The sequence below is a fragment of the Zingiber officinale genome, chromosome 6A (assembly GCF_018446385.1).
Source record: "Zingiber officinale cultivar Zhangliang chromosome 6A, Zo_v1.1, whole genome shotgun sequence".
NCBI classification, from domain to species: domain Eukaryota; kingdom Viridiplantae; phylum Streptophyta; class Magnoliopsida; order Zingiberales; family Zingiberaceae; genus Zingiber; species Zingiber officinale.
This window is the reverse complement of record NC_055997.1, coordinates 105,392,763-105,420,661: the sequence shown is the minus strand read 5'-3', so window position 1 is coordinate 105,420,661 and position 27,899 is coordinate 105,392,763. Positions and strand designations below refer to the sequence as shown.

General features: G+C 32.8%; 1 protein-coding gene across 2 annotated transcripts; it reads right to left on the bottom strand.

Moving 5' to 3' along the window:
- Positions 1-95: 95 nt before the first annotated feature.
- Positions 96-26,825, bottom strand: LOC121997244 (probable inactive histone-lysine N-methyltransferase SUVR2). 2 transcript variants are annotated; one of them, XM_042551566.1, is made up of 10 exons: positions 26,546-26,825; positions 26,152-26,369; positions 25,346-25,937; positions 25,119-25,238; positions 23,214-24,394; positions 22,560-22,825; positions 16,760-16,826; positions 16,602-16,652; positions 12,377-12,470; positions 96-453 (listed from the first exon to the last, which is right to left on the bottom strand). In XM_042551566.1, the coding sequence occupies exons 2-10, from the start codon at positions 26,341-26,343 to the stop codon at positions 425-427; spliced, it is 2,592 nt and encodes an 863-aa protein (XP_042407500.1). In that variant the 5' UTR covers positions 26,344-26,369; positions 26,546-26,825; the 3' UTR covers positions 96-424. The 2 variants fall into 2 exon arrangements, with proteins under 2 accessions (XP_042407500.1, XP_042407499.1); XM_042551565.1 differs by having other exon boundaries at positions 26,152-26,348.
- Positions 26,826-27,899: the final 1,074 nt, after the last annotated feature.

Sequence of the window (27,899 nt, the reverse complement as noted above, 5' to 3'; positions counted from 1 at the left end):
ATGATTTTTTTTTTAAAAAAAAATGTACATGGAATAAGAGAGTGCAAATAATATATATAAAAAAACTTGCTTAGAATTTGAATCGTATCTATCACTTAGCACAGAACATAAGGAACTGCAATTACCAATCAAAGATCCACCAGATGCAAACGTTGATACACAAACACCTACTTATAATTGAAGTGGCTTGCATAGGCAGTTTTGATATCTACAAAATATCCCGTCAAATATCCCATTGCAAGTACCAAACGTTGGAACCAAGCTAATAAAGTGCCAGATAATGCTCATTCCAAAAAAAACGTTGAGATTTCTATCTAATTTGCACAACAGCAGCTTCTATTGACTATCTGTTAGTGCTAACAAAAACTTTCATTTGGAATGAACGCAAAATTCTCTCGAAGTCTATAGCTTCAAGTCCAGTCAACTACCTTGCAGATGCTCTTGATCGGGTCCCTGACAATAAACATTGCATAAGAGGGTCAATAGTAGAGAACTATTACACATACTTTTTCATAAAATGTATAGTGGATTGTAATAGCCTCGTTACTTATAATTTGATTAGGATAAGTAGGATTGTACTACTTTGTTTAAGATAGTAGAAAGCAGGTAAAATAGATAGCCTTGCTATACTTCCGATAGCAAACATAAATATACATATCGGGATGAACTAATTTAATCAAAAACGCATGAAAGTAGGTCAATTCTTATTTTATCAAACACTCCCTTCAAACTAGAGGTTAAATATTGACTATGCCCAAGTTGTTGCATAGAGATAACCAAAACTTATTCTTACTCTTGATGTCAAACATTACCCCTCAAAATAGAAATAGAGGATAGATATTGACCAAGCCCAAGTTGTCGCATAGATATAAACTGAGCCACCAAAATAGTTTGGTAAAAATCTAGACAAGTTTTTCTAGGAAACATGGCATCTCAAAATAGTGACAGTATACTTAAATGTGTTTAATGCATCCATGAAACACCAAATTCATTGCAATGTAACTAGTTGCTTATTGTTGTAATGCATATTCATTGTTTGATGCTTGTAAAACTAAATCGTCATGTAAACTTATGCTGTATGCTTTAACTAGAAGGTGCTATCACATGTAGCTTCATCCTTTTTCATGTAACTATATTACCTCTGACATGCATATAGAATTTGAAGTAGAAATTATGACAACAGAGAACCCAGCATAGCCATCAAAAAGAGTATCAAAATTTGAATTTCATATTTCTTGAGGGTAGTCCTTTCCCTGGATATCCTTTAATATACGTTGCCAATCAATGACAATTAAATTTTTACATGGACAGACATCCAACACTAACTGTTCAGAGCTATAAATAAGCATTTTCCACACCGAGGAAATAACATATCCTTCAGAAATCTTGAAATGATAAATTTTATTTTTGGTTTATTTTTTAATGATGTCATATCATTTTAATGACATCAGCATAGATTGACAAAATTATAATCTTGGTAGCACTATTGTTGGACAAAAGATTGAATGATCTAATCTTAGTAAACTTCAAACCATAGTTTTCAAATTGCGATCCGGATCGTAGGATCGTAGGATCGTACGATTCTATGATCCGAAAACCGAAAATCGATCCAGGATCGTGCAGAATCGAGTTTTACAGTAGGATCGCAGCAAGATCGGTAGGATCGGTAGGATCGGAACAGAATCGGTAGGATCGGAACAGAATCGGAGTAGGATCGGTGGAAGCTTTGAGAGGTCATAACTTTTGACTCGGATTGAACCATGGGGCTTATAATATATCAAATCAAAGCTCGTTCAGAGATCTTTAATAAATTTCAAAGTTTATCCTTAACCACCCTATTTCAAACCCAAAAAAATATCATTTAAATCCTTTTCAGATGTCTAGGAGATTTTATCATTTTTTTTTTATTATCTTTTTTTCATCTTATTAGGGTTTTAAATTATTTAAACATATGTTTAACTATTTTTGAGTTAGTTTTTTATCAATAATATTCTGTCATTTCTTTTCCCCAAAATAATGAGTTTTTGGATGTCTATTATCTAGTATTGTGTGGCATCAACCAGTCTTTAAAAGATTATTTCCGGCGTTCATATTTGAATCAAAGGATTCAATAGCTTCTATTATATACGTTAGGTGCTTTGTTGGCCTGTAAATTGAATTATCTTAAAAACCAAAGAAATATTTATTACATTGAAGGTGTTATTATTATTGTATTAATAGAAATTTTATATTTTTTTCATTTTTTAATATGAAAATATAAATATTATTACTATAAGAGAATGATAGTTGAATTACAAATTAATTTAAATTTGTACATGTAGTAATGTAATTTGAGGTGTTGAGTGTAAATGATTGCATATATATAAAAAATTAGTTATTTATTTATATGTAAATGAGTTTTTTAGGTATTTTTTCTAATTATTAATCATGTATGATAAGATTTTAAGAATTTTTGGTAGGATCGTACGATTCTACGATCCGATCCTGACTGATCCGATCCTGACCCTAAATCGATCCTGCGTAGGATCGCGATTCTACAAACTATGCTTCAGACAACTTGGTGACCTAATGACAAACTTTTCAAACCACATCCAATGATTTTGTTTAGATTAAAGATCTTCCCTTTTAGGTTTACCCATATACTAGGTTTGAAGGAAATTGATCTAACTGTACCCGTTTTGATCTAACTATATCAACCAATATAACCATCAGACAGACAATTGATTGTAAAACAGGAAACAGGTTCTACACCATGCGATGGCAAAACAAATTCTCATATTTCTTGCAATGGTTTTGGCTTCATGGTGCGATCTGGAAATCCTCATAGATGGCAAAAACAAGGGTATGCAAAAATCCAAGCATAAATTTTTAAAGAAAACTAAAACTGGGAGTAGGGTACATAATGAAAGTACACTTACCTTGCTGAAGAGCAGCAATCAAGGATGAATGAAGGAGGTACTAGTGTCAGAGAGCCTAATGAAAGAGTTACAAGTGACCACTAAGAATCTGATTGGGTTTCACTACAATAACAATGAACATCTAATGGAGTGGTAGTGGATACCCCTAGTAGAGTTGATGGAACTTATGATGTCAAGTGGAGATGGTGAAGAGTACAATAAATAGTTTGAGAAACAAGGTGTAGTTTCAAAGGATGTGGCATTGTATAAACCTACAAACTGAGAAATACTAAATTATAACACTTCTAGTAACTTATATGCGTACATATATATGAAAAACATCACAGAACATGTGATATGGAGAGGATTCTGATTCTTGCATTTTTGTGACACCATGATTACAATGTGTATATGCGCGCGTGCGCGCACACGCACGCACGCATAAAAAAAAGGTTATTTGCATATACACAAGTATTATCACTATCTTTTGATAGAATTGGAAAATTGTCATTTCTATATTAAGTACGTCATACCAACTTCTCGACAAGAAAGTCATGTCATGTCAAGACAGTCTACAGAATAATGAATCAATTGTCAGTAGAGATAGGTCTCGGACCTCAAATATGAGTGAACACCAAAGGGATAAAGTATGCTCATGAGTACTAAAGGAAAATGATGCATGTGGTTTTTTCCAAGTTCAGAGATGGATGGTAACCAAAAGACATTAACAAGACAATGATGCCATTGGTAAGGGGTTATGCTAGTGGTAGCAAGGGCATTAGAGAAGATTTGATCATCTATGTAATAAATTCCATAGAGTGAACAATGACAAGGATAACAGGTTACATAATTATTTAAGGACCCCATAGAGTGAAAATAGAGAATACCTTCATGAGAAATTGTAAAGCATAAAGATTTTTGACTAAGAACAATAAACATGTATCAAAAGAATATAGTCCTTTAAATGAGAAGTGTTAACATTAGAGACAAATAGTATGGTTAAAAAAGCGAAGATTAGAAATTAAATTGTGATTGTCTATCAGATGTGAAGATGCATATGAACCAGAAAACACGGAATTAAGGATTTTAACATATAAGAAATGGATCAAGAAGTGGTAGTGATAGCAAATCTAGATCAATCATTGCATTCTAGAGCAATGCCTGAAATAGTTCATATTCAATTGATCTAATAATAATTATGATCAATGTTGGGGGACAATCAGAAGTTACAGTGAAACTAAATGTGTAGGATCTTGTGCAGCAAATGATCTTCCAAACAAACCCTGCAACAATCTGATAAAAAATTAGTGCAACTACAATGAATTCATGGTAGGTATGAATTCTGTATGCATTCATAACCACATCTTCCGCCTCCTAGATCTTGTCTAGAAACGTGGGCTAAAGCTTTAGCCGAGGTTAAGAAGATTACAACACTTAGATTAAGGTGTTTGATAGAGATGGTATTGTAGCAATTGCAAATAAACGTGGATGCCACTGTGGAGATCATCAAAGCAAGCAATAACTTAGCAACTTGAAAATTGAAATTCTTCATAACACTTGGAAACTTTGGGATATGTGGAGAAGGGATGATATATGACAAGTTTATCCCACATTCTCTGAGGAGCAACAACGTATACCAGTAATGGACAATCATGTTGTGTATACTTAATATATACGAGAGGCATTCTGCATATGAGAGTTACAGAGGAGCATTACTGATGAAGCCTGATTGATTCCATTTGATGAGAAGTTATATAAAGTCAATAAATCATGTTAAGTGGCATGGTGGAGAAATGAGATGGTTGTACTCCCAATGAGACCCAATAAGAACTTCAAATGTTTATGCCCATTAGGGAGAACTGGATCTCTCGAGTTTGATATTGGTTCTGATAGTACCATTGGATTTAAGGCTGTTAGTGAATGAGTATTTCATGATGGATGAGAAACAACAAGAGATGTTGGTCCTAGTGTTTTAGATAAGCATAACCCAAGGAGAAGTAAATTATTCTGGATCTATAAGTGAACATTTTCTTACACAGACAAGGACTCATCCTTACGATAATTGGTGTTAGCATGAAGATCAAATGACAAAATATCCAAGTATTAGTTGTATCAAATTGAAAGAATGGACGAAGTCAAAACTAGTTGGGAAACTTTTTTAAAAAAAAAATCAAATCAAACTCTTTCCTATATAAATTATAAAATACGATTTTAAAAAACTCATAAAAGCATTGTTTAAAAAGCCCTTGCCTAAGTTGCCTATGTAGCCACATATACTTATGCAACATGGGATCAGATAGATAATATCCATTTACGGCTGCATACAGATTATACAAGCTAAATGAATCCTTAGCATCTTAAAGTTCAAATCAGAGTTTATATTGATTAAATATATTTTGCTAAATAGACAAAAGAAAAGCAAGCATTTCTAACCAAGAAAAACTTTTTGTTATGTGGATTGTGGCAGCTGATTAACATTTAGTTGTTATGTATTATTTGTTTCTGTTATCTAAATTGCTTAGATTCATATAAAAAATGTTTTAAAAAGCTATGGGTCAATTAGAAAGGATGGTTAATTTAACCATTAAGTGATAGATGTAAATTTTCTTTATACTGCAGAAGTTGATTTATTTGAGATACAAAATAATATTTTTTGACACATATTATACATTATTATCAATATAATTATGTATGCATCCGCATACTCTATATGGATATGCTTGTGTAATCTTACTTAAAATGGATGCCATATCATTGTGGCAAAAGCATCACAAATGGATGCCATATCATGTGGCAATGTACCTTATGATAACAGATTATCAAAATATCATGAGATAGTTATCAAATAGATAATATCAATTTCTTCCTATTTTATAGAAACATATTGAAACTTTCCATATTGTATGTATTAGATAATTAATTGACAATAAATCATATTTATTGTTTTAAATAGAAAGATAAAATATATCATAATCCATAATAAAATCATATTAATTAATATAGATATACTGCACTAGGAAATAGTAATATATTATTCAACAAAATTGTATTTTTGAATATTTAAAGGTAAAGGGCTAGTTGGCTCGTCATTGACAACGACGACGACGGCGGCGACAACTAAACCTTATCCCACTAGATGAGGTCGGCTATATAGATCCTTCTACATGCTCTATATCCTACTATATCATGATTTATATTTAAATAAATTTTATCTTCTTTTATTGTTACTAACCAAGTCTTTTTTTTTTTTTGTCTTTTCTTCATCATTTAATGTGCACATTTGTTATAGTTTCGGATTGCCCAACTAGAGCATTTTTTGATCCTCTATATATTTGTATCTATCTTAAGCATGTCTCCTGGAGTTTTTTCTCAATAGGTATAACCCTGACTTTTTCTTTAATATTTTCATTTTTTATCCTGTTCATCCTTGTATGTCCACGCATCTAGCTTAACATCCTCATCTCTACAACTCTCGTCTTCTGCTCATGTGCTTGAGTCATAATTCAACATTCAATTTCATATAACATAACATATCCAACTACTATTTTGTAAAACTTTCCATTAAATCTTAGAATATCATCCTGCTTGTATTCTATGTACCACATCTTTCGCAATCCTACTATGCTTTTACAAAAATGATCCTAAATACTTAAAGTTATTAGTTAGACAACTAGTCATCTCCTATCTTAACAATTAGCTCATTACGTCTATTATTGTTAAATTTAAATTTCATATATTTTGTCTTTACTCTACTAAGTCTAAAACCTTTCACTTCTAACGTTTTCCGCAAAGATTTAAGTTTAGCATTTACTCCTTCACATGTCTCATCTACTAAAACAATGTTATATACAAACAACAAACACAAGAGTATTGAATCTTAGATATGTCCAGTGAGTTCGTCCCTGATTAATAGGGACAATCTGATTCTTGATGTAACCCTATATTTATGGGAGGATATGTGCAATGAGTTCGTTGATAATTAATGTAAAAAGATAGGGACGATCTGATCCTTGATGTAACCATATATTTATGGGAAATGTTTCGATAAATCCACTTAAAGTCTTCACTCTTGTCGTTATATCGGCATACATGTCCTTAATTTGTTTAATATACGTTATACTAACACCTCTCTTTTATAAAATTCTCCACATAATTTCTCTTGGGACTCTATCATAAGCTTTTTCTATATCAATGAATATCATGTGTAAGTCATGTTCTATTCCCGTTAGTTTTCAATTAGTTGCCTCAGAAAATGTATAACTTCTATTGTTGATCTTTCAAGCAAAAATCCAAATTGATTTTCGATCACTATAGTCTCCTTCTTTAGTTTTTTTTCTACTGCTCTTTCCCAAAATTTCATAGAATGACTTATTAATTTAATACCCTTATATTATACGTCTCCTTCATTCTTATATAAGGGAACTAAAGTACTTACCCTCCATTATTCAAACATCATTTTCAATGTGAATAACATTGTAAGTCACTAAATACATTGTTTCCCTAGATACTTTCATATCTCTATCAAAATATCATTTGGTCCAACTAATTTTCCATTTTGCATCTGACTCAAATCTCGTTCTACTTCTGAAGTTTGAATTCTACGATAAATATTTACATTTTTATACTCATTTGACCTACTTAAATTACCTAAGTTAAGTTGATCATCCAAATCTTGATTAAAAAATTGATAAAAATAGCAATTCCATGCACTTTTATTTCCTCATCATTTAATAGTATCTTATTGCATTCATCTTTAATACATCTTATTTCGATAAGAACTCTTGTTTTCCGCTCGATCTATTTATAAATGTCTCTTTCTCCTTTTGTATCAAATTTTTTATATAAATATTCAAAAGTTTGATTCTTAGATTCATTCACTACTTTCGTGGCCTCTTTCTTGGCTACTGTATACTTTTTAAAATTTTGCTATTCTTACAAATGTATAATACTTTATACATTATTCGTTTTTCTTCACTTTCTCTTGTACTTTCTCATTCAACCTCCAAAATTCTTTACTTGGTGATACACATCCCTTTGACTCACCGATTACACTATTAGCTATTATTTTCAACTTTAATGGCATTTTATCCCATATTATATTTGAGTCGTCGTGTATTTCTACTTAAATATGTTTTGTTTCTTATCATTTAACTTTAACCCCTTAATTCTAAGAGTCGTGCACATTTTCCTTCTATTGATACTATGCTTAAAGAACAAATCCAACACTACTAATTGTTGGGTAGTTAAGATTTCTCCAAAGATGACCTTACATTAGTTACAAATTTTTCTAGCTTTCTTACAAACCATAAAAAAATCAATATGTGGATTTTCACTTTTAAATCTAATCAAGTGATCTCTTTTCTGAAAAAATGTATTAGCTAGTATAAGATCGTATGCTGTCGTAAAATCCAATATAGTTTTCTCTTCTTCATTTCTTGTTTGAAACTCATAACCCCTATGCACCCTATTATATTCCTCATTTTTCATTCTTACATGCTCATTTAAATCTCCTATTAAAATCATTTCGGTTAGCGGAATATTTTGTAATACCTCATCTAGGCCATCCCAAAATCTAGATTTGATGTTTTCATTTAATCTTAATTGAGATGCATATAAGTTAATTAGATTAATAGTTTCTTTCGCCACCTGAGAGCTATAATCATATCCTCCTTTCTAACTTCTCATATTACTTCATCCTTTAGCGAACTATCTATAACAATACTTCTCATTTCTTATTTTACTCATTCTTGTGTTTCATAACTTTAGTGTACCATAACTTATAATAGTACCATAACTTAGTTGGGTCATCAATTACATTCAAATCAAGTTATATTTAAAGAAATGAAAATTTTTAGAAAACTACTAGTTCTCGATTATGAGGGGTTATTATCACCCTCTATCGACATTTGAGTGAGAGAGAGATTGCTAAACCATAAGCCTATCTAATGGTCGATTATGAGTGACTACAAAGTTGAATAAGCTATCTTCAAGCTCAACATAATCTCTAATTCCAAGGATTATTCGTGAAAATCTAAGCCCGTGTATTGTCCCTGCATTGTTGAAACAAAAAAAAGATGGTAGTTGGGGCATGTGCATAAACAATCGTGAAATCAATATTATCACTATCAAATATTAATTCCTCATTCCCCAATATTGGTTGGATACGTTGGTTGGTTTTTGTATCTTTTCAAAAAATGATTTGAAAAGTGGATATCATCATATACACATAAGGCCTAGAAAATGAATGGAAGATAACTTTTAAGATTAAAGATGACCCTTTATAAATGACTCGACATGTTTATTGGCCTTTCAAATGCTCCTAAAACATTCATGCGCATATGAATTATGTATTGCAACAATTAATCAAAAAAATCTTATTATTTATTTCAATGTTATCTAAATTTATAGAAAAAATAGAGTAGACCATTTATAAAAGTTCTTCACAAGGAGAAGCTTTACATAAATTTGAAGAAATACAACTTCATAACTTCATCTGTGATATTCTCAAGTTTTGTGGTGTAATCTAAAGGATTAAGCATTCAAGCAAGCTAAAAGTCATCCAAGAGTGGTTATTATCTAGGACACTACAAGAAGTTAGCTTTCATGGCCTAGTAACATTATATCGGTCATTCTTTAAAAGTTTTGATTGTAAGAAGTAATATCAGTTTGTTTGGACCAATGCGGCTTCACAAGCTTTTGAAGAAAGAAAACATTAGCTGACACATCAATTCTTCAACTACGAAATTTTTCCAAGGTTATAAAAGTGGAATGTGATGTATCTAATGTTCGAATCTGAGGCATATTAAGTGAAGAAGGGAATCCTATTGCATTTTTTAGTAAAATGTTGAATGAGACAACAACAATGTTCCACTTATAACAAAAAAAAATTATGCATTAATTTGAGTTTTGCGCTATAGGCAACCAAGGTATAAAATCTCTATCCGTGCCAAGTTTCGGTGCTAGACCGGAACGAAACGATTTTCTATCATGTCGTGCCGATACGATTTCGATATTTTTTATTTATATATAGTAATTATTAGATAAATATGTTTATTGTATATAATTTTAAAATGAATTATATATTGATTTTATATAAATTCTCCATTGTTGAACAATTTAATATTGTTAGAAAAAATAATTAAATATAATTTTATTTTTAAAAAATTGAACTAGAAATAACTCGAATTAAAATTGATGCATCATAATATGTTACCTTACTAATATCAAAAGGAATGACATGAATCAAATGGAAGCATTGGTTCTTGAAATATTCTACTTAGGTCAACTAACGCACAGATTAAATAATCATAATTATATAAATTAATACAAAGATATTATTTTATATATAATAATTATATAAATTAACTATTTATTTATTTAAATAATATATATTAAAATAATAAAAAAATATCAAAGTATCAATTAAAGAGTAAAACAGTAAAAAATATATAAAATAATAAAAAAATCAAAATATAAATTAAAAATATTAGAATTTTTTAATAAAATTTAAAACAGTAAAAAATAATATCAATTAATAATTTAATTTTAATTTTAAATATATTTTTTATATATTTTATTGGAATAATTTAATTAAGATTTATAAAAGTCTCTTCGAAATATCACACTTTAGTTGGAAATTATTTGAATTAATTAAATCTCAATTTTAATTTTCAATTGGAACAGGTCGCGGGACGGTTCTAGCAGTGCCTAAGGCATCCCGCGATACCTCTGGCGGCGCCAGAAATATCACAGGAAGCTTCTGCAACCCTGCAAGGGTCGCTTGGGCATTGCAACGCTTCCATGACCCTGCGGGGAGGGCGTCGTGACGCTTCCGCGACCCCACGGGCATCGCCAATCCGTCACGACACTTCCGCGACCCCACGTGGGTCGTCTCAGCGTCGAAGTGCTTCTACAGGGATCGCCACGGAGTTTCGCAAGGCTACGGCACTTCCGGGACCCTACAGGATCGCGGCACTTCCACGACCCCATAGTGGTCGTCATGGGATCACAGCTCTTCCGTGACCACATGAGGGTGGCCAGGGTCAACCCAACGGCGGTCAATGCTGGCCACATTCCGGTGTCAGGCTACAGGCAAAACGATAAGTTTCACCCATTTCACCTGGCACGGAACAGTATTTTATTCATGGTAGGAGACATTACCTTCATCGTCAAAACCTTGTTCAATATGCTTATCATCAAACTCTTCAATACATCAATTCCCAAAGGAAATAATCGACATCGGAAATGGGTCACCTTCTTGGAAGAATATTCCTCCGTAATGAAACACAAATCAAGTGTTGTTGAAAACAAGGCACTTGATTCACTAAGTAGAATGGTATATTCTTTTGTGGTTGTACAAATGGAGTTTAAGCTATTCAAGAAAGGCTATCCTTCATGCAAAAATTTCAGATTTATATTTGCTACCTTGTTTGCGAGATAGTATGGGGTCATTTAGAAGGGATAAGACAACAACATTTGACAATGTTTCTATTGGCCTAGCCCTTAATAAAGATGTGGCTAAAATTGTTTCTCGATGTTGCACACGCCAGTTATCCAAAGGAAGATATACCACAGCCAAAGTCCTTAATTTAACCAGCAATTCAGTGCAGTCAAAGTATTTTTATGAGCCATTTGTGTTTTTTATATTCGAAGATCAACCTACTAAGAGATTGCTGAGAAGATTAGTGTGGAAGCTTCTCAAGGGAGGAAGTGGGGCCCTCTTGCAAGGTGGGGGTGGGGAGAGACATTGAGGAAAGAAGGGAATGGCGTGGGTCCCTTCGCTTGTGGAAGAAGACTAGAGAGATAATGCCGACGAGGGTAGAAGACTTTGCTACTTAGTAGACACTAAGAAATTCCTAATTGGGTTACACCTTCAATATGGCCTAAAAAATTTCATTAAAAAAAACATAAGATTAGGTCTTGCTATTTCATGTAATCTAACAAACAGAGGTAAACTTACAGAATACAACAATTTTATCCCTCATCTAAACAAGTAGATAGTCTCAACTCATTTAGAGATTAGGAAGCCACATGTTTTACTATGGTTTTAAAAGTATGCTTTTTCAAGCTTATGATAGAAGCTTCACAGCAGGACTGGGGTAGAAGAGACGAGATGAATCAGCCATCACACTGCAGGCTAAAACAAGGGTTTAGACACACCACACAAGAGCTTAAAATTAGTCACAACTAGAACAGAAAACATTGTCTTAGTTACGAGTACAAAAGAATTGGATGGGAATCCTTCTTCTAGAAGGGAATGCCTAAGTTTGGAGGGCATTTTCATCATTCAGAAGCAATGAACTTTATTGAAGATTGTGCTTGACTTGGCTAGTAGCACCACATATTAAAAAGAAAATATTGAACATCCTATACAATAAAGCTACAAAGGACTAGCAACGATCAACTCATTTTTATTCTTAAGCAAGGGAAAAAGAATTATCCAACTAATAGGTATCACATTGCTTTTGAACACAACTTACTTCGGTGTTTAATATCTCTGCAAAGTCTGCTTCCACATCTACATTTAAATGCCTTGATTGGGTGATGATCATCATCAAAATCAATACCATAATCCTGCCATTGAAGAACATGTTATCGAAGAATTAAAGGAAAACAAACTATGCAAGAGTACATAGAAAAGATTCAGTCTTCCATGAGCATCAATAAGAATAAACTCCCCAAAAACCCACTCATGCAAAAGGACAGATTTAGCTAGACCAAGGTTTACATTTCAGGAAACACTAGAGTTTTAGTATCTCACCAGAAAAATATGGCTACAGGATCGTCCTTGTCATGCCAACGATTTCAGTACTTATTTAATTGAATTCTTAATATTAACATTTGACTTTTATTAAAATTAATTAATAATTAATTAAATTGCCAATACATAATTGTTTTTTTTATATTTGTTGAATATTTTAATCAACTGAATTTTTTGATTAAATATGGCTGCAACTAATTGAGTTTTGATTTTTTAAAATGTCATTTGTAAATTTCATAATTATTTTGTTTCATAAGTGTTTACACTTGTAATATATTCAACTTTTACTTTCATTATTAAGGATGTATTGTTTTGTTTACATGAATGTATATTTATACGAGTTTATGCAATTGTATTTGAAATTTATTCATTAACATTTAATTAAAAATTTGTAAATTAAATATCATTTTATACTTTGTTTGATAAAACCAAAATAAAACTTTCTTAGATAAAGTAAAATAATTTGATTTTAATTTTTCAAGTAACCACAATTATATGAAAAATAAACGTATGGGATTTTTTTAATTTAGGATGTAAAATATTATATTTTACACTTACATTAATTTTATAACTAAATTTACTTAATTTTATAAGTATAAAATTTTTAAATAAAAGTATAAAAAATTTGACTTGAAATAGACTTAAATCAAACTTGAAAAAAGTGTATCCTTTAACTTGAATTGAAATATAGTCTTTTAAAAATTATTCTGATATTTCAAATAAAGGAACTAAAAATAGTGAAAGGAAATAAATAAAATACTTTTAACTTAATTAAATAAAATTTATTTAATCGTTAAAGATTTAGCTTGTCCTGTTGAACCTTAATTTTTTCATCACATTTTTTTATTGCTTGCTCATACGATCTTTCAAATTTCATCTTATTTAAGTTTTTATTTTAATTATTCTTTAATTTGAATACTACTAATTAAGATAGATTAAATAATATTTTTAATTTTCCATGAAGTAGACATGGTGATTAGGCTTGACTAGGTTCAAATCAAGTTCGATTTAAATTAAATAAAATTTATATATAAAATATTGGTTTAGACATATTTATTAGATTGATTGCATTTTAAAAAACTTATGAATAAGTTTAGTGATCCTGTTCGAACCAAGGGTCAACGAACGCTGGGGATGTGGCGCTCCTTGCTGGGTCCTCGAGGGCTCCGGTGAACCTGCAGCAAAACCGAGCCGGGAGGGGTGTCCCGGCGACGGCCCTCCGACGCTCAAGTCAGGCGAGGAATAACAAGAAGGTGGTCTCCAGATCAAGATTTCTCATACCTCCGGTGAAGAAATGGAGGCCTTATATAGACCTCCCGAAGAAGCCTGGGCGCACCAATCAAAGTAACCACCTGCCTTTGACCATGCCCAGGTATGGGTCTGTCAGAAGGGTCATGCCCAGATATGGATATGTCAGGAAGATGTCCATGAGGCCATACTGCTACTGTATCAACATTTCCATGATGTGACGGCAAGGTCCTCCATCGTGCGATCTTGTGTACGGCCTAATCATCAGACATGCTTTAGCTGATATCCCATATCCCGAGCCGAGTGCATAGGCCGCTCGGCCCCTTTGTACCCTCGCCCTTATCTTGGCCGAACGGACGACCCGCTCGGCCCTTCGGTTCCAGCCGAGCCCTTCTGCCTTGGCGTCGGAAACCCAAACCCTTGGATGGGTTATGTCTAGCTCCGCTCGGACTTACTCAGCTGCTCGGCGTGGCCATTAACCGCTTAGTCAGCCCTTCATCGGTCCTCAAGCTGAGACCCTTCAAAAAATGGGTCCCCCATTCTTACCGCCGGATCATTTAGTAATTATTTTATTACTCTTTTTTCCTCACGTTCCTTCTTATTCCTCCATGATTGCGTAGTGCACCTCTGTTCCTTCCTAATCACATGGAGTGCTTGTGTCACACACCACCAAACGACACCGCAATTCTTCCTATCCAGTATCCCTCTTCTCCCTCCTATCCTCCTCATCTTTCTCTTGCTCGATTTTTCTTCTCTTCCTTTCATTTTCTCTATTTCTCACTATTGGCGCATGCCTTTCCTCCTTCCTCTCCTCCTTTCTCTCCTTCCATCTTTTCTCCTCTATATTTCCAAATCATCATGTCACCATGGCGCCATGCTGAAGGGTTTTGTGCCAATCACCAAGTGGAACAATAAATTTTGTCGGTGCCAACCAAGATGACTCAACACTTAAAACAATGGTGCCTTCACCATAGGTATGATGTCAATGGTGGAGTGGCTACTCAATGGAGAATACAATACCAATAAGGATAGATATTTCAACCCCGAACTCTATCAAACTGTTGAAGGAGAAAATTACCTAGTTAGTCTTCTCTACCTATATTTAACATTAGATTTGTAATATTATATGGTAACATTTATAAATTAAGTTCTAACAAAGTGCTAGCTTAATCTAGAACAAAAAATCATTGTTGCACATAAACAAAAACTTGAACAAAAATAGTCTAAGGTTTAAGGAAAGAAAATCTTAGGGGGTGTTTGGTTCGCGGAAGGGAATCAGAATGGAAATGGGAATGATAGAAGTGGAGAATGGGAATGGGGGGTTTCCATTCCCCGCATTTACTAAGTGATGGCTCATTCCCATGTTTGGGGGGATTGAATCTGTGGGACCCACCACCAATTCCCCAAATCAAACACCCACTTTCAATCTCTTTCCCATTCCTCACTCTCATTCCCCCCAACCAAGCACCCCCTTAAGCATTAAATGTGTTCTTGTTAACCGCTAATAAGTAACGCAAATGACATAATCAGTGATTGAAAACAAGGGAGCGAAATCGGCACCGTACGCGCGACAATTTCGTGTGCGTCATCACATGTGCCACACTCGCGCAATGTTACTCTGCCGAAGAAAATTAACTATGAATTTAATTAAATCAAACAATTCCCAACTGATATTTCATAAATCCTAATTAAATTAACCCAATAAAATATATAAAAAATATTTGAAATTTTTTTAAAAAATAATAAATTTTATTAATTGATATTCTGAATTTTTTTACTGTTTTAAATTTTATTTAAAAATTCTAATAAATCATATTTATATTCTGATATATTTTTTTTAATGTTTAATTGATATTCTAATATTTTTTTTACTATTTTAAATATATATTATTTAAATTAATAATTAATTAAAAGAATAAATAGTTAATTTATATAATTATTATATATAAAATAACATCTTTATATTAATTTATATAATTATGATTATTTAATCTATGCGTTAGTTGACCTAAGTAGAATGTTACAAAAAACCAATGTTTCTATCTAATTCACACCGCTCCTTTTGATATTAGTAAGGTAATTTATCATGATGTATCAATTTTAATTCGAGTTATTGATAGATCAATTTTTTTTAAGAAACTATATTTAATTATTTTTTCAAACAATATTAAGTTGTTCAATAATGAAGAACTTATATAAAATCAATATATAACTTATTTTTAAATTATACACAGTAGACATATATATCTAATAATTACTATATATAAATACAAAATATCAAAATCGTATCGGCACGGGATAATACCGAAACTGTATTATTCCGGTCTGGGGCCGAAACCTCAGCACGAGTTGAGATTTTAAACCTTAGACATAACATGATGAAAAAAATACAAAATACGTAAAATGATTAACAGAAATCATCTTATGTATCATACTAAGAAATGCAATGCATAAGTTTGGCCCATCTTGTCAAATGTTTCCAGTTCCACATCATGTTGATAAGAACAAGGTAACATAAATTGGAAATTCTTGGTACAATTTTGCAATTATTTTCCTACACTCAGAAAAACAGGGACTTAAAGAATTTTTCATCTTTAAGAATGCAAAAAATCTTCAGAAACTGGAATTAAATTTATTTTGTCCTCACAAGCTAAGAAGCATGTTTAACATGACACTCATAATTTAGAACTACTTACCCATGTCAATTCTTCCAAAGGTTCCACTTTTCTAGTTGTAAAAAAAGCAAGCTGCAAGAGCATTCAATGGGTACATAAGATTCCCACACATAAAAGAAATCTGGAACTTTGCTGGAATACTGAATAAACAAATTTGAATGAAAAGATTCAGCACTTACATGGTAATAATGATGATCTGGCGTTTCTATTTCAACTGGAATTTCAATCAGATTGGCATCGCAGCATCTTGAAACAATACATCAAAATTGAAGTAATGTGTTACACTCAAAAGTGAAAAGCATAATTCATCAAGATCATGTACAATGAGAGTTAAAGAGGCATACACTAATAATCAATTAAAGTGCATTACAAGTTTAGAACTAAAAGAGAGAAATAAACTTCCAGCAACTTTGTAGTTTCATGACAAAGAATAGGGACCAACCAAACCTTGCAAAAACAATACTTGGACATAAGATCATTGATCATCTTTAGTACTCACACATAATGACAAGTCTGGTCCAAAAGTATGCTGTACGCATGTTACTAGCAATATTATTGTAAAGGTATGCTATAAGCATTGTTGTTGAGTTCAGATTACACAAACTCGTGTAAGTATCTAACTCAGGTGTCACAGGTGTGGATCAAAATGTCCAACAATGGCTATTTCTAAAAAAAAAATTAACATGATCAACAAAAATACGAGGATTCTATTATGTGTTTATGTGTGACTATTAGTATCTGACACGTGCGAAGTAGAAGAAGAGTCCAAGCATCAGAGTTGACTTGTTCAACACATGAGAAGAGTCAACATGAATCCAATGGTGTCAACCTATATTTTGTGAGAATTTATAATTTATCTATTTCTCTTGACATAATCTCTAGGTTCTCCAGTCAAATACACTCTCAGTTCTCTGAAGAAAATTCTCCCTTCATAGTTTGCCTCTATAAGGTTTTAACATTGAACTTACATGATTTCTTATTCTTATTTATCCTATAAAATTCTCTAAAATTTAAAAGGAAGTTCTTCAAAAGGACAATTAGACCTACTATGTTATATGGAGTTGAATGGGTTATGAAACGGGTACGCGAGGAGAAGATAAGAGTTATAAAGATGAGGATATTATGGTGAATGTGCGGGCGTACAAGATGAACGGAATAAAAATTAAAAACATTAGAGAGAAAGTAGAATTGCACCTATTGAGGGAGAGATGCATTTAAGATGGTATGGACAATAAATTAGGCGACCAATAAATACTCCAGTAAGGTAATATGAGATCGAGAAAAATACACACATTGATCTAGAAAAAGGGAGACCAATGAAGACTTGATTAACAACGATAAAACAAGATAAAATTCATTTCAATATAAATGCTAATATAGTAGCGAATCAAACTGAATGACTTGAGGATTCATACAGTTGAATAAAGGCTTGGTTGTGTTGTATCTATCTTATAAAATTCTCAAGATTTTCTAAGAACTCATATGTTGTCAACTTAATCTAACATTTCAAAAGAAATCTGAGACCTCAAATATTTCAACGCTGATCATGTTAAATTACATACAGAGTTACTTGACTCGTCATACAGTGACATCTTCATTTGACATGTCCAATAGGGTCCTACCACTACTAAGGCAAACATGTTGAATAGAAGCCTACCACTACTACTGAGTTCCAAATGCACATAGCTACCAGTTAAGCCAATGATTTTACACATTTCTTATGAAAAATCAGTATAAAGCACCCAACTAAGTGCGTACACAAGAACTATGAAATGGATTTAATGCAATCTGCAGAACACTAAGCAACTGTAAGATCTAAGAATATGAGTCAATGTGCCTAGAATCAAAGTTTAAAATCTAGAGTCATTCTAGATTTTCGATCTTTGACTGAAACGATATGGTTTTAGGACTATAATGTGTCATGCCAGCATGATTTTGATACTTAAATATTAATCTTAATATAATATAGGTTGTAACTTCTAATAGACTTTTTATTATAATTAATAGTCAATAATTAATTAGATTGTTAATATGTATTTAATACATTGTGGCAATGTATTAAACATGCTTCTTCTGCATGTTTGTTGATTAATTTAATTACCTCAGTTTTTAACTTTTAAAGTTAAAAAATCTTTCCAACTAATTAAGTTTAATTTTTAACTCTAGTCATGCATAAGTTGAAATATTCTGTTTCAGAATGATTTGCACTTATATTTATTCAACTTTTGCGAGTGTGACATTGGAATGACTGAATGAGCAATGACAACATGAGACTTTCATGATCCACTACAAAGGGCATGCTTTGCTTTAGAATTATGCAATAATACAATAATTTCAAAGGCTTGAAAAGCTTCCATTGTTGAGGTGTAATTTTGTTTGAAATAAATGTATACCTTATAAGTTTATATAATTGCATTTAAAATTTGTCCATGAGCATTTAATAAAAAACTTATGCATTAAAAGTATTTTATTTGATAAAAGATAAATTAAACATAAATAATTCAAAATTTTATTATTTAGTTCCAATTTAGCTTTGTTTCTTCCATGTACCTACAATTATAAGAATAAAAAAAATAGAGATCTAAGGCGTTTCATATTTGGAATGTAATATTATAAAAGGTTTCAATTAGATTTCAAATTTTGTAATTAATTTTATTTGGTTTTTAAGTACATAAAACTTGACTTAAACTTAATTAAATTTGAAAATTTTGGATTCAAAATTTATTTGATAAAATCAATTTGAATTTAAAAAAAAAATCTAATATGATAAATGAACACTTGTTGCAATCATCCGGTATCTTTAACAATATTCTAATGAAATGGATTAAAATTATTTAAAAATAAACAAATTATGTTTAACTTTTATCACAAAGGAAAGCATAATGTCAAACTTAGTTGTTCCTTAACACTTAAACTAAGGGTGAGAACAAACACCAGGAAGAGAAGCACGAAAATCTCATCAAACTCTAACTTTTTAGTCTTGCTCACACAATCTCCGGCCATCTCTCTTGATGTCACCAAATTTACATGGAAAAAATCTTATCAATATTAAATAGCAATTTTATCATATTTAAATTTTGCATTTTAAATTGTTTTTAAAAACTTTTTAGATAATTAATTAAACTAAATCAACCCAATATTTTGAGTTCTAGGGATGAATGAAAGTCACATTAGGATTTGGCGGAGACCATTAAATAGGTGGATTTGGATTTATTTTGACTTATAATTGAATAATGTTTATACATAGATAGGATAGTCAAGTTCAATCCTATTTAATTAAAATAGTGATAATTTAATTCCACTGCCATTTCTCTTTATATAAGCACTCCTAACTCATCTCTCTGAACCCTCTCCTCTCCCTTAATCCCTCTTGCTCACCTACATCGCTTGTCATGCCTCCTGCTAGTCCCTCTCCCCAAGGTACTCTTACTCTCTCTCCGGTAGTTTCACCCCTCTTTTAAATTGAGTATTTTAAGTTATGTAGCCAGATAAGTCATCTCACAAGGTGGGGAAAGTTCCTAAGGCATGAAAATCTCACTAAGAGAACCTTCTCTTAATAATAAAGAAAATTTAATTAAGCCATAAAACTTAACTTTAAAAAAGACAATGGACGATTAACCGTTGAAGAAAGAATGCTCTACATGGCATTAATCATGACTTTTCCTCACAAAGCATAACATTTTCACATTATATATGAAATGAAAGAAGAAAATTAACTAAGCATGAATTAAAAGTTTAAGATATCCTTCTAACAATTAACAAATCTATTGGGAATGGACTTCCATTGGTATGTATCTTTGTAATAACTTATATTTCTAAAGCTGGTCAACCTAGAAACTTAGTTTTCTTGTTTATTTCTTACCACAATTAAGAGTAACATGAGCATATAGAGGTGTATGTGAACACAACAATTATTATAAGGATACAATGATAAAATATACTACCCTTTTATCTTCATAAGTAGGGGTCGCAAAAAACCCAAAATCAAATGGATGACCAATCCAATCCAAATTTGGATTATTCACATGTCAAAAAACATAATGTATTTGAATCTTGAGTTAATATAGATATCTAGTTCAAAAATACTATTGACCCAAGTTTAATCATATAAATATATAATTTACTCAAATTTTAATTAGATACATTGTGAATCATCAGTTAGACATCTCTATCATTGAATAACAGGATTATTTACTCTATAAATAAATAATAATAGCATTAAGAGCAACAAAAGACTAGTAAATTTTTTAAAATATATATATGATTTTAGTCGGGAAGACCATTGCATTGTGTGACTTTTATATTAATATTTTTCATTTTTAAATCTATAATTATAAGTAGATCTTTGATATTGATTTAACTTATAATATTAGAATCTAATTTTATTCAAGCAAGGTTCAAAATTTGAAACTGACCGAAATGATACTGTTTCAGTATCGTGCTGATATTTTGATGCATGGTGTCGATAATGGAGGGGAGTTGAAGAAGATGAAGAATAAGAAGGAGATATTGTCCATCCCAAGCATGGTTTTAAATCTTGTATCATACCAATCGAAATGGTCAAATTGATAAATTAATAAATTATCAAAACTTGTTACCACTCAGTAGAGACAATGTCTCCTTCCTTTATTTCATTCCTTTCCTCCTTTAACCTCTAATATATCATCGGCATTATGTATTGGAGCGTTGGCACAATACTAGAACATTATTTTTTACCAAAACGATATGTTTTGACCATTTCGATCATTTTACGCAGCACGGTACAAGATTTTAAATCATGAGATTAAGTGTCTTTGTATTAACAAACACTTTAATGGTGACCTAAAATTTGATAACCAAGCATTCATATTGAACTTCTAAACTCTTATCAATTTATTGTTCCTAAGCTTTTTGGTTATATAACAAGAAGCCACTGATAAATTTGGAATAAAGGTAAGAGATTTAACATCTATTTAGGAAATTATTATCTACAGTGGTCCAAAGGTGAACCACCATGCTAGTTAGAAGTTACCTCGTCAAACTCAAAATGGAGATTGACTTAAAAAAATAAAAAAGTATATGAAAAAAATAAAAAGTGGATCTCATATCTTTTAAGTGATCTATGAGCCAAAATATAAATTTGACTCGCTAACTTGAATTATTGTAAGTATATATTTGCTTTAATTTTTATTTAAATAATAAGTTGATTATGACAGAGAAGGAACAATATCTTTTTGCTGAATAGAAAATGAATATTGATGATAGCATTAGATTGTGAGATGAAGAAATTTTATTGTTCAATTCCAAAGTTTCAGTGCCCGCGTTGTATTGCGTTGATGCTCACTCTTACAAGTATGTCAAGATTATTAATACTAATAGAATCAATAATTTAATAATATCATTATTTATTTTTATAATTAACATGAACTTGCACTCCTTATATTGGCATACCAACCGATATTAATAAAACTTGTAAATATTTATGTCATAAAAAATATCATTATAACTTGTTAATACTTAATACAAAAATTAACTGATTAATATTCACATAAGAGTAAATTATTAATATTCATTGATATATTAGAAACATCAATTAATTAATAATTTATACTAATATAAACTTGTAGTAGTTAAAACCTGCAAGAATTACTATTAATTGCAAGTATTACAAGTTACAGGTATCAACTTAATGTTAATTTAGTACTAATAAACATAAATTAATGTTAATTTCCTTATAAGGGTTTATTAAATAAATGTAACCACGGATAGCACACCCTACTTTTTGCTCAGCCATGTAGATATTTCGGATGCTGTAACTAGTTGGGTAATACAGATGGAATGGGAACACATGCGCAAAAAAAACAATTTCAAGCATTAGAAGTTCTCCTAGTGACCTGAAAACTAACAGGACCAATAGTAGCAATAGTTTCAGCAATGATAGACCAAAGTATGCCTAACCTACATAAAAAAAAAAGAGCACAAATCTTATGAGGAGCATACCTATGGTTAATAAACCTTGCCACATTACCATAAAACGTTGCATCCAAACAAAGTGCTTCTTCATCCTTAAGTGTACCTTCAGCTCCCCAATCAGCATCAAGTAGCACAGGATATGTATGTTTTGCATTGCCAGTTGTTTGCATTGTCCTGTCATAGAGCTCCATGTTTGTCAGTACTTCCCCAACATATTCACATACAAATGCACCCCTAGGCAATTCATCAAGTGTTCTCAAACCCCATCCCTTTTCCTCAGATGTACGAAATACCTGGGTGCACATGATAAAAACTTTAGCTATAACTCAAAAACTAAGTCGATTGGAAATTTTTCTTTAAAAAATAACTTAGCATTTTAATTAGGAACATCTCATTTTGTCTGAGAATTGGTTGTCAAGATATGCTCAATCAGAGATGCATGATATAATGATAAAAAATTTAGCAGCAACTCAAAAAGTATGACTACTGGGATAAAAGAGCGAGAACAAAGCTCTAGTAGTATTTGAGATAGATATAGCTCTTTTCTACTGTAAAGAGAATTGGTTATAATGAAACATCATGGTGTTCAACCAAAGCTATAACATAATGTGGCTGGAGACAGACCTATACAAAAAGAAAATGACACAAATTTATTAATTTCCAACAAACAATAAGCTTCACCTGCAAATTGCGTGTAATGCCTCTCTGTACCAGACGATTGCCACAGTGCATGCTGCAGCCACATTTGCTCCAACATTCTTTAATGAATTTCCTAACCAAATGTCCTTTGCATGGCTCTGGTGAAATTTCATTCTTGGATCTTTCTAGAGGGCAATCTGGACAATAAAACTTGTGGTGCTTCTCTGGTTCACGATACATCGAAATACACTCATCCAAGAATTCCCTTTTTACAACCCCCTGTGTTGTATAGGCAAAGTCACCTGCTGTTTCTCTTGCACATGAACAAGGAATTGGTGCAGCCAAACAATCATTGAAACAGTCAGCACAACAGTCCTCATCTCCAATTCGAGCAAGAGAAAAATTCAGATATGCACTTTGGTACACAATGTTTCGTGGTATGTAATTAAAAGATGGTGGATACTTATCAGTTGTGATTTCATTTACCACTGGTATTCGCACTCTTTCTTCACCTTTAGATATGTCATCCACATCATGAAGTGGTTTAAATTCTGCAAGTTGATATTGTGGTTGTTGAACCATGACCAAACCCTGTGATGTATCCTTTGCGGATTGAGAAAATCCAGGTTTCTTTCTTTTCTTACTCGTCCCATTTTGATTATTCTCGGCATCATTATGACAGTGAGATGGACCAGATCTATCCTGAAAACCACCAGATAGTGTTGGACCCAAGAAACAATCTGAACTTGCGGGCATGCACACAGTAGGCGTAACAGGTTTCTTGAGTGAATCGAGCAAAGAATTTATCTGTACAAAATTTTCCTGATCATTGTCAGTTGTTTCAGAACCTAGTTCTAGAAAACATTGGCACATCTCATTCATAAGGCTTTTAATGGAGAAGCTAGGTTGCAGAATCTTAAATGATCTCAGACATTTGTCCTCCACTAGCTTGTAAACATCCTCCAAATTTGGCACATGGAAATCGGGTCGATCAGAATTGTACCAAAATGATAGTTTTACCTCCCCTAGATCTGACGAACCAGCATTGACATTGACAGAAGATGAGCCCTGAACTGACAAGATTTTGGATGGGGACCCTTTGTTGCATGTGTTATCTAGGAGGTTTTCTTTATCCTTCTCACTTTGTTCATCATGTGTTCCATCTCGATCAACAATTTTCTGCAAAATAGGACTCTTCGAAGAATGTTGATGGCTTGCTTCACCTTGAAGAGACAGAAAGGGAAAATTGAATCAATCACGAAAAGTTCTTTGCATGACCAATCACTTGTAGATAAATACAGCATGCCTGGTACTAAAAAAGTGCTTCTTCAAAGGAAAGTGCCATGATTAAATTACAAGTCTATCTAGGAATTGTGAAGTCACTAAAACTACAATTTGAATAAGCCACATGCTCAAACTTCTAACACCACCATATGGCCTGAAGTGGTGCAGCTACTCAGCACTCATATTCCTACTACGTTCAGAGCAATGAGTCAAACACGGCTTGAACCTAACAGGAATAGTTATTATACTACCCAAACTAGATCAACTGGTAAAAATCACAGATAAGAGAGACTGGATGTCAGGTAGACAAAAATACTTAAGAGTGACTACTGTGCATTATCCTTGTGTATAAAATTTGTTAGCCTAATTGACAACATTCCTTAATGCGGTAAAAAATCAGTCTCAAAAATAAGTGCATAGGTCATTTTCACATCAAAGGCAAATCTTACATTTCAAGGCACAATAAAATAAATATATATAAGTAATATAACTCCAATATCAGACGATAGAGATAGTAACAAACTAGAGATAATATTCTAATTAGATATTAACAAATTATTTTTGTAAAACCAAAGTGCATAATGCTTCCAAGGAAGTGCTGGAAGCACAATATAACAATTAATGCGAACCAACTGCACAGAAGGGGGAAGATTGTCAATATACCAACATCATGAGAAGATATGGGCCGAGGAGGGGGTATCACTGCAATAGGAGTCTCACATAATGGTATGTCATCATCACGTGGTTCATCTTTAGGCATGATTGGAACAGAAGAAAAGTTACCTGCATTGAGTTTTGATTTTCAAAAGTCAATTACTCATTCAACTTTTAACTTTCCAAGCAAAGTATCATCAATTGTCACTAATCATGCAGGTACTTAGAAAGCATACCAGTTTGATCTGGACCAGAACAAACTTCGAGTCCTCGTATTTGAGATCTTGTCACTCTAGAATTCATAAGAGATGAAGCTTGGCCAGTCCTTCTGTGACTATCATATATCTGAGGTATCAAGGTCTCAGTTGTCCATTGCTTCTTAGACAATGGCGGCGTTGACAATTTCTCAGGTGCTTCTACAAAAGAAGTAGGCTGAGATGATGTTTCTGTGACCGTTTTGCCTTTGTGGTTCCTTGAGTAAACTGCTTGATCTTTTCTATGTTCTATTTCAGGCAATTCTGATTCAACTGTTTTTCCCCTGTTATTCTTTGTGTAAACTAACTCAGAACGGGCTTCAGGCAATGAAGTTTCAACTATTTTCCCTTTGTGGATCATTGAATTAGCTAGCTCATCTCTTCTTGTTTCAGGATAGGCTTCAGAAGGAGCATCTGCTTCTAATTTTGGCCTTTTAAGTGAAGGCTCTGCAGCTGCATCAGAGCTAATCACTGCTGGCCCAGGGTCATTGGCCTCTTTCCTATTTCTTGTTCTTTTCTTCAGAGGCTCAGGTTCGTTACTAGCAGCATCATTCTTACCCATACTGCCCATATCCTGTTCAAATAAGTTAATAATGCTTGAGCCTAGAAAGAGAACACATTGAAGAAACTACACATACAGAAGATCTAAATTAGGATACAATTCTCATTCATCATAAGGAACCTTCTCATGTTCCTCGTGAAGTTTTCACGACAAAATTTAAAAATATATATATATAAAAAATGGAAAAATAAAATCATAGAACAAATAAGTAGCATTAGAATGGTACCTTTGATTCTGACTCTTGCATGTCTAGTATAGCATCAGCGAGAACTCTGTAGTTCTCAGCTTCAATGTGCTCCCAGTTATTATCATAAGCCTTAAGAAGATTCTTCAAAACCGGTTTAGCTGTTTGCATAGGTATCCCGATGGCCTTCATTGCATTCAGTGCTGCCATAGCTTTTGCAGGAACCGGAGCCATTCCAACTACAATATCACCAAGAAGAGCTACAGAAAACAAGGAGATCGAAAAATGGCAAATGCTGACACGAAAGAGCAAAAGTCTACAACAAAATCCAACGCAGAGAGCGAATACAACCCTAAATGCTCAAACGACGGTTAGAAAAATGCAAAAACCTACAAAAAATTCCAATTATATCCAAGAAATAGAAGGAAAGACCTACACTTTCTAAGATATTCGAGGCAGATTAAACTGAGATACAACAGATCCGCGAGATTGGGTGGGAACGCTTCGATCGGCTTTGATCAACGAAAGAGGGGATGTCAGTGGGAAGCGATGCTGGGGGACGGCGAGACGAGAGCATGCAGTGTCGCCCTTGACAGCTCCAAGCATGGGAAGGAAAATGAACACAAAGGGGGAAAAAGCAGCCCTGAAGTCGGGGCACGAAGCGACACTACATCGCTCGCTGAAGTCACGACTCGGGACCAGTGCCGCGATTTGAGTCCTGCTGCCTTGGGTTAGGGCAAATGCATTTAATAATTAAATTTACGGAAAATTATATCAATTAAAAAGAAACAAATAATATAAAATAATTAGGTTAGATTATAATAAAAATGCATCTCTTTGGAGTGTTTTATAGGCGGATTTAGAAGGTTGGAATTGAAATAAAAATCTATTTAATTTTTATTTTTGGTGCTTGGTAGAAGAAATCGGAATTAAAATAAGGATTTAATATCTCTGATTTCATAACACCCTCGTCCTCTAAATTATCCCTAAATTCATTCATCTTTTTTTTTTTTTTTTTTTTCTTTACAACTTAGCCCTAAGTCATCCAAGCCTCTTCTCCATATGAGCATTTTCTTTGCTTCTCTTCTTTCCCACCTGCCTGAGCCTCCTGGATTCGAATTCTCTGGTCCCCTTATCTTGATCCGCTTCTGGACCGAGATAAGGGGATTGGTGGGAGGTCATGGCCCCCACTTGTTAACAGGTGGGGGCCATTACCTCCCACCAATGCAAAGGTTGGACCATGAGTTGGTCCAGCCTTTGCGGACCAGAAGATCCGCCCCCGAGCTTCCTCCATTCTTCTCGTCATTCTTCTTCTCCTCTCAATTATGCCCCCTTTCTTTTCGGCGCATACTTCTCCTCCTCCTCCTCCTTGCTCGGTCGTCTGAGCTGTTGCCATCGAAGTTGATTTTTCCCCTTCCTCCTCCTTCCTTTCTTGCGCTACAAGAAAATTGGGATTTTACAACACTTAAAAGACAACGCTTTTTTAAAAAAGCGTTGTCTTTTTCTTTTTAAGTACGTTTTTAGTGAAAAGCGTTGTCTATTTTTTTATTTTCTTACTAATAGACAATACTTTTTTAAAAACCGTTGTCTATTAGTGATTTTTATGGGTCAAACACAACGCTTTTTGAAAAGCGTTGTCTATTAGCATTTTTTTAGTGTCTACGACAATGATTTTTAAAAAGCGTTGTATATTGTTAAATCCTCATCTAAATCTACGATAATACAAATCGTTGGATCAAGTACCCTTAGGTTTAACTCTCACAACTCCTCATCTCATGCCTATCTTCCCG

Coding starts and splice junctions, on each gene's coding strand:
- LOC121997244 (XM_042551566.1), bottom strand. CDS start 26,343: ATGGCTCCGGTTCCTGCAAAAGCTATGGCAGCACTGAATGCAATGAAG. Junction 25,938..26,151: donor TGCAAGAGTCAGAATCAAAG/GTACCATTCTAA, acceptor TTATTTGAACAG/GATATGGGCAGTATGGGTAA. Junction 12,471..16,601: donor CTTTGGAAGAATTGACATGG/GTAAGTAGTTCT, acceptor CTTCAATGGCAG/GATTATGGTATTGATTTTGA.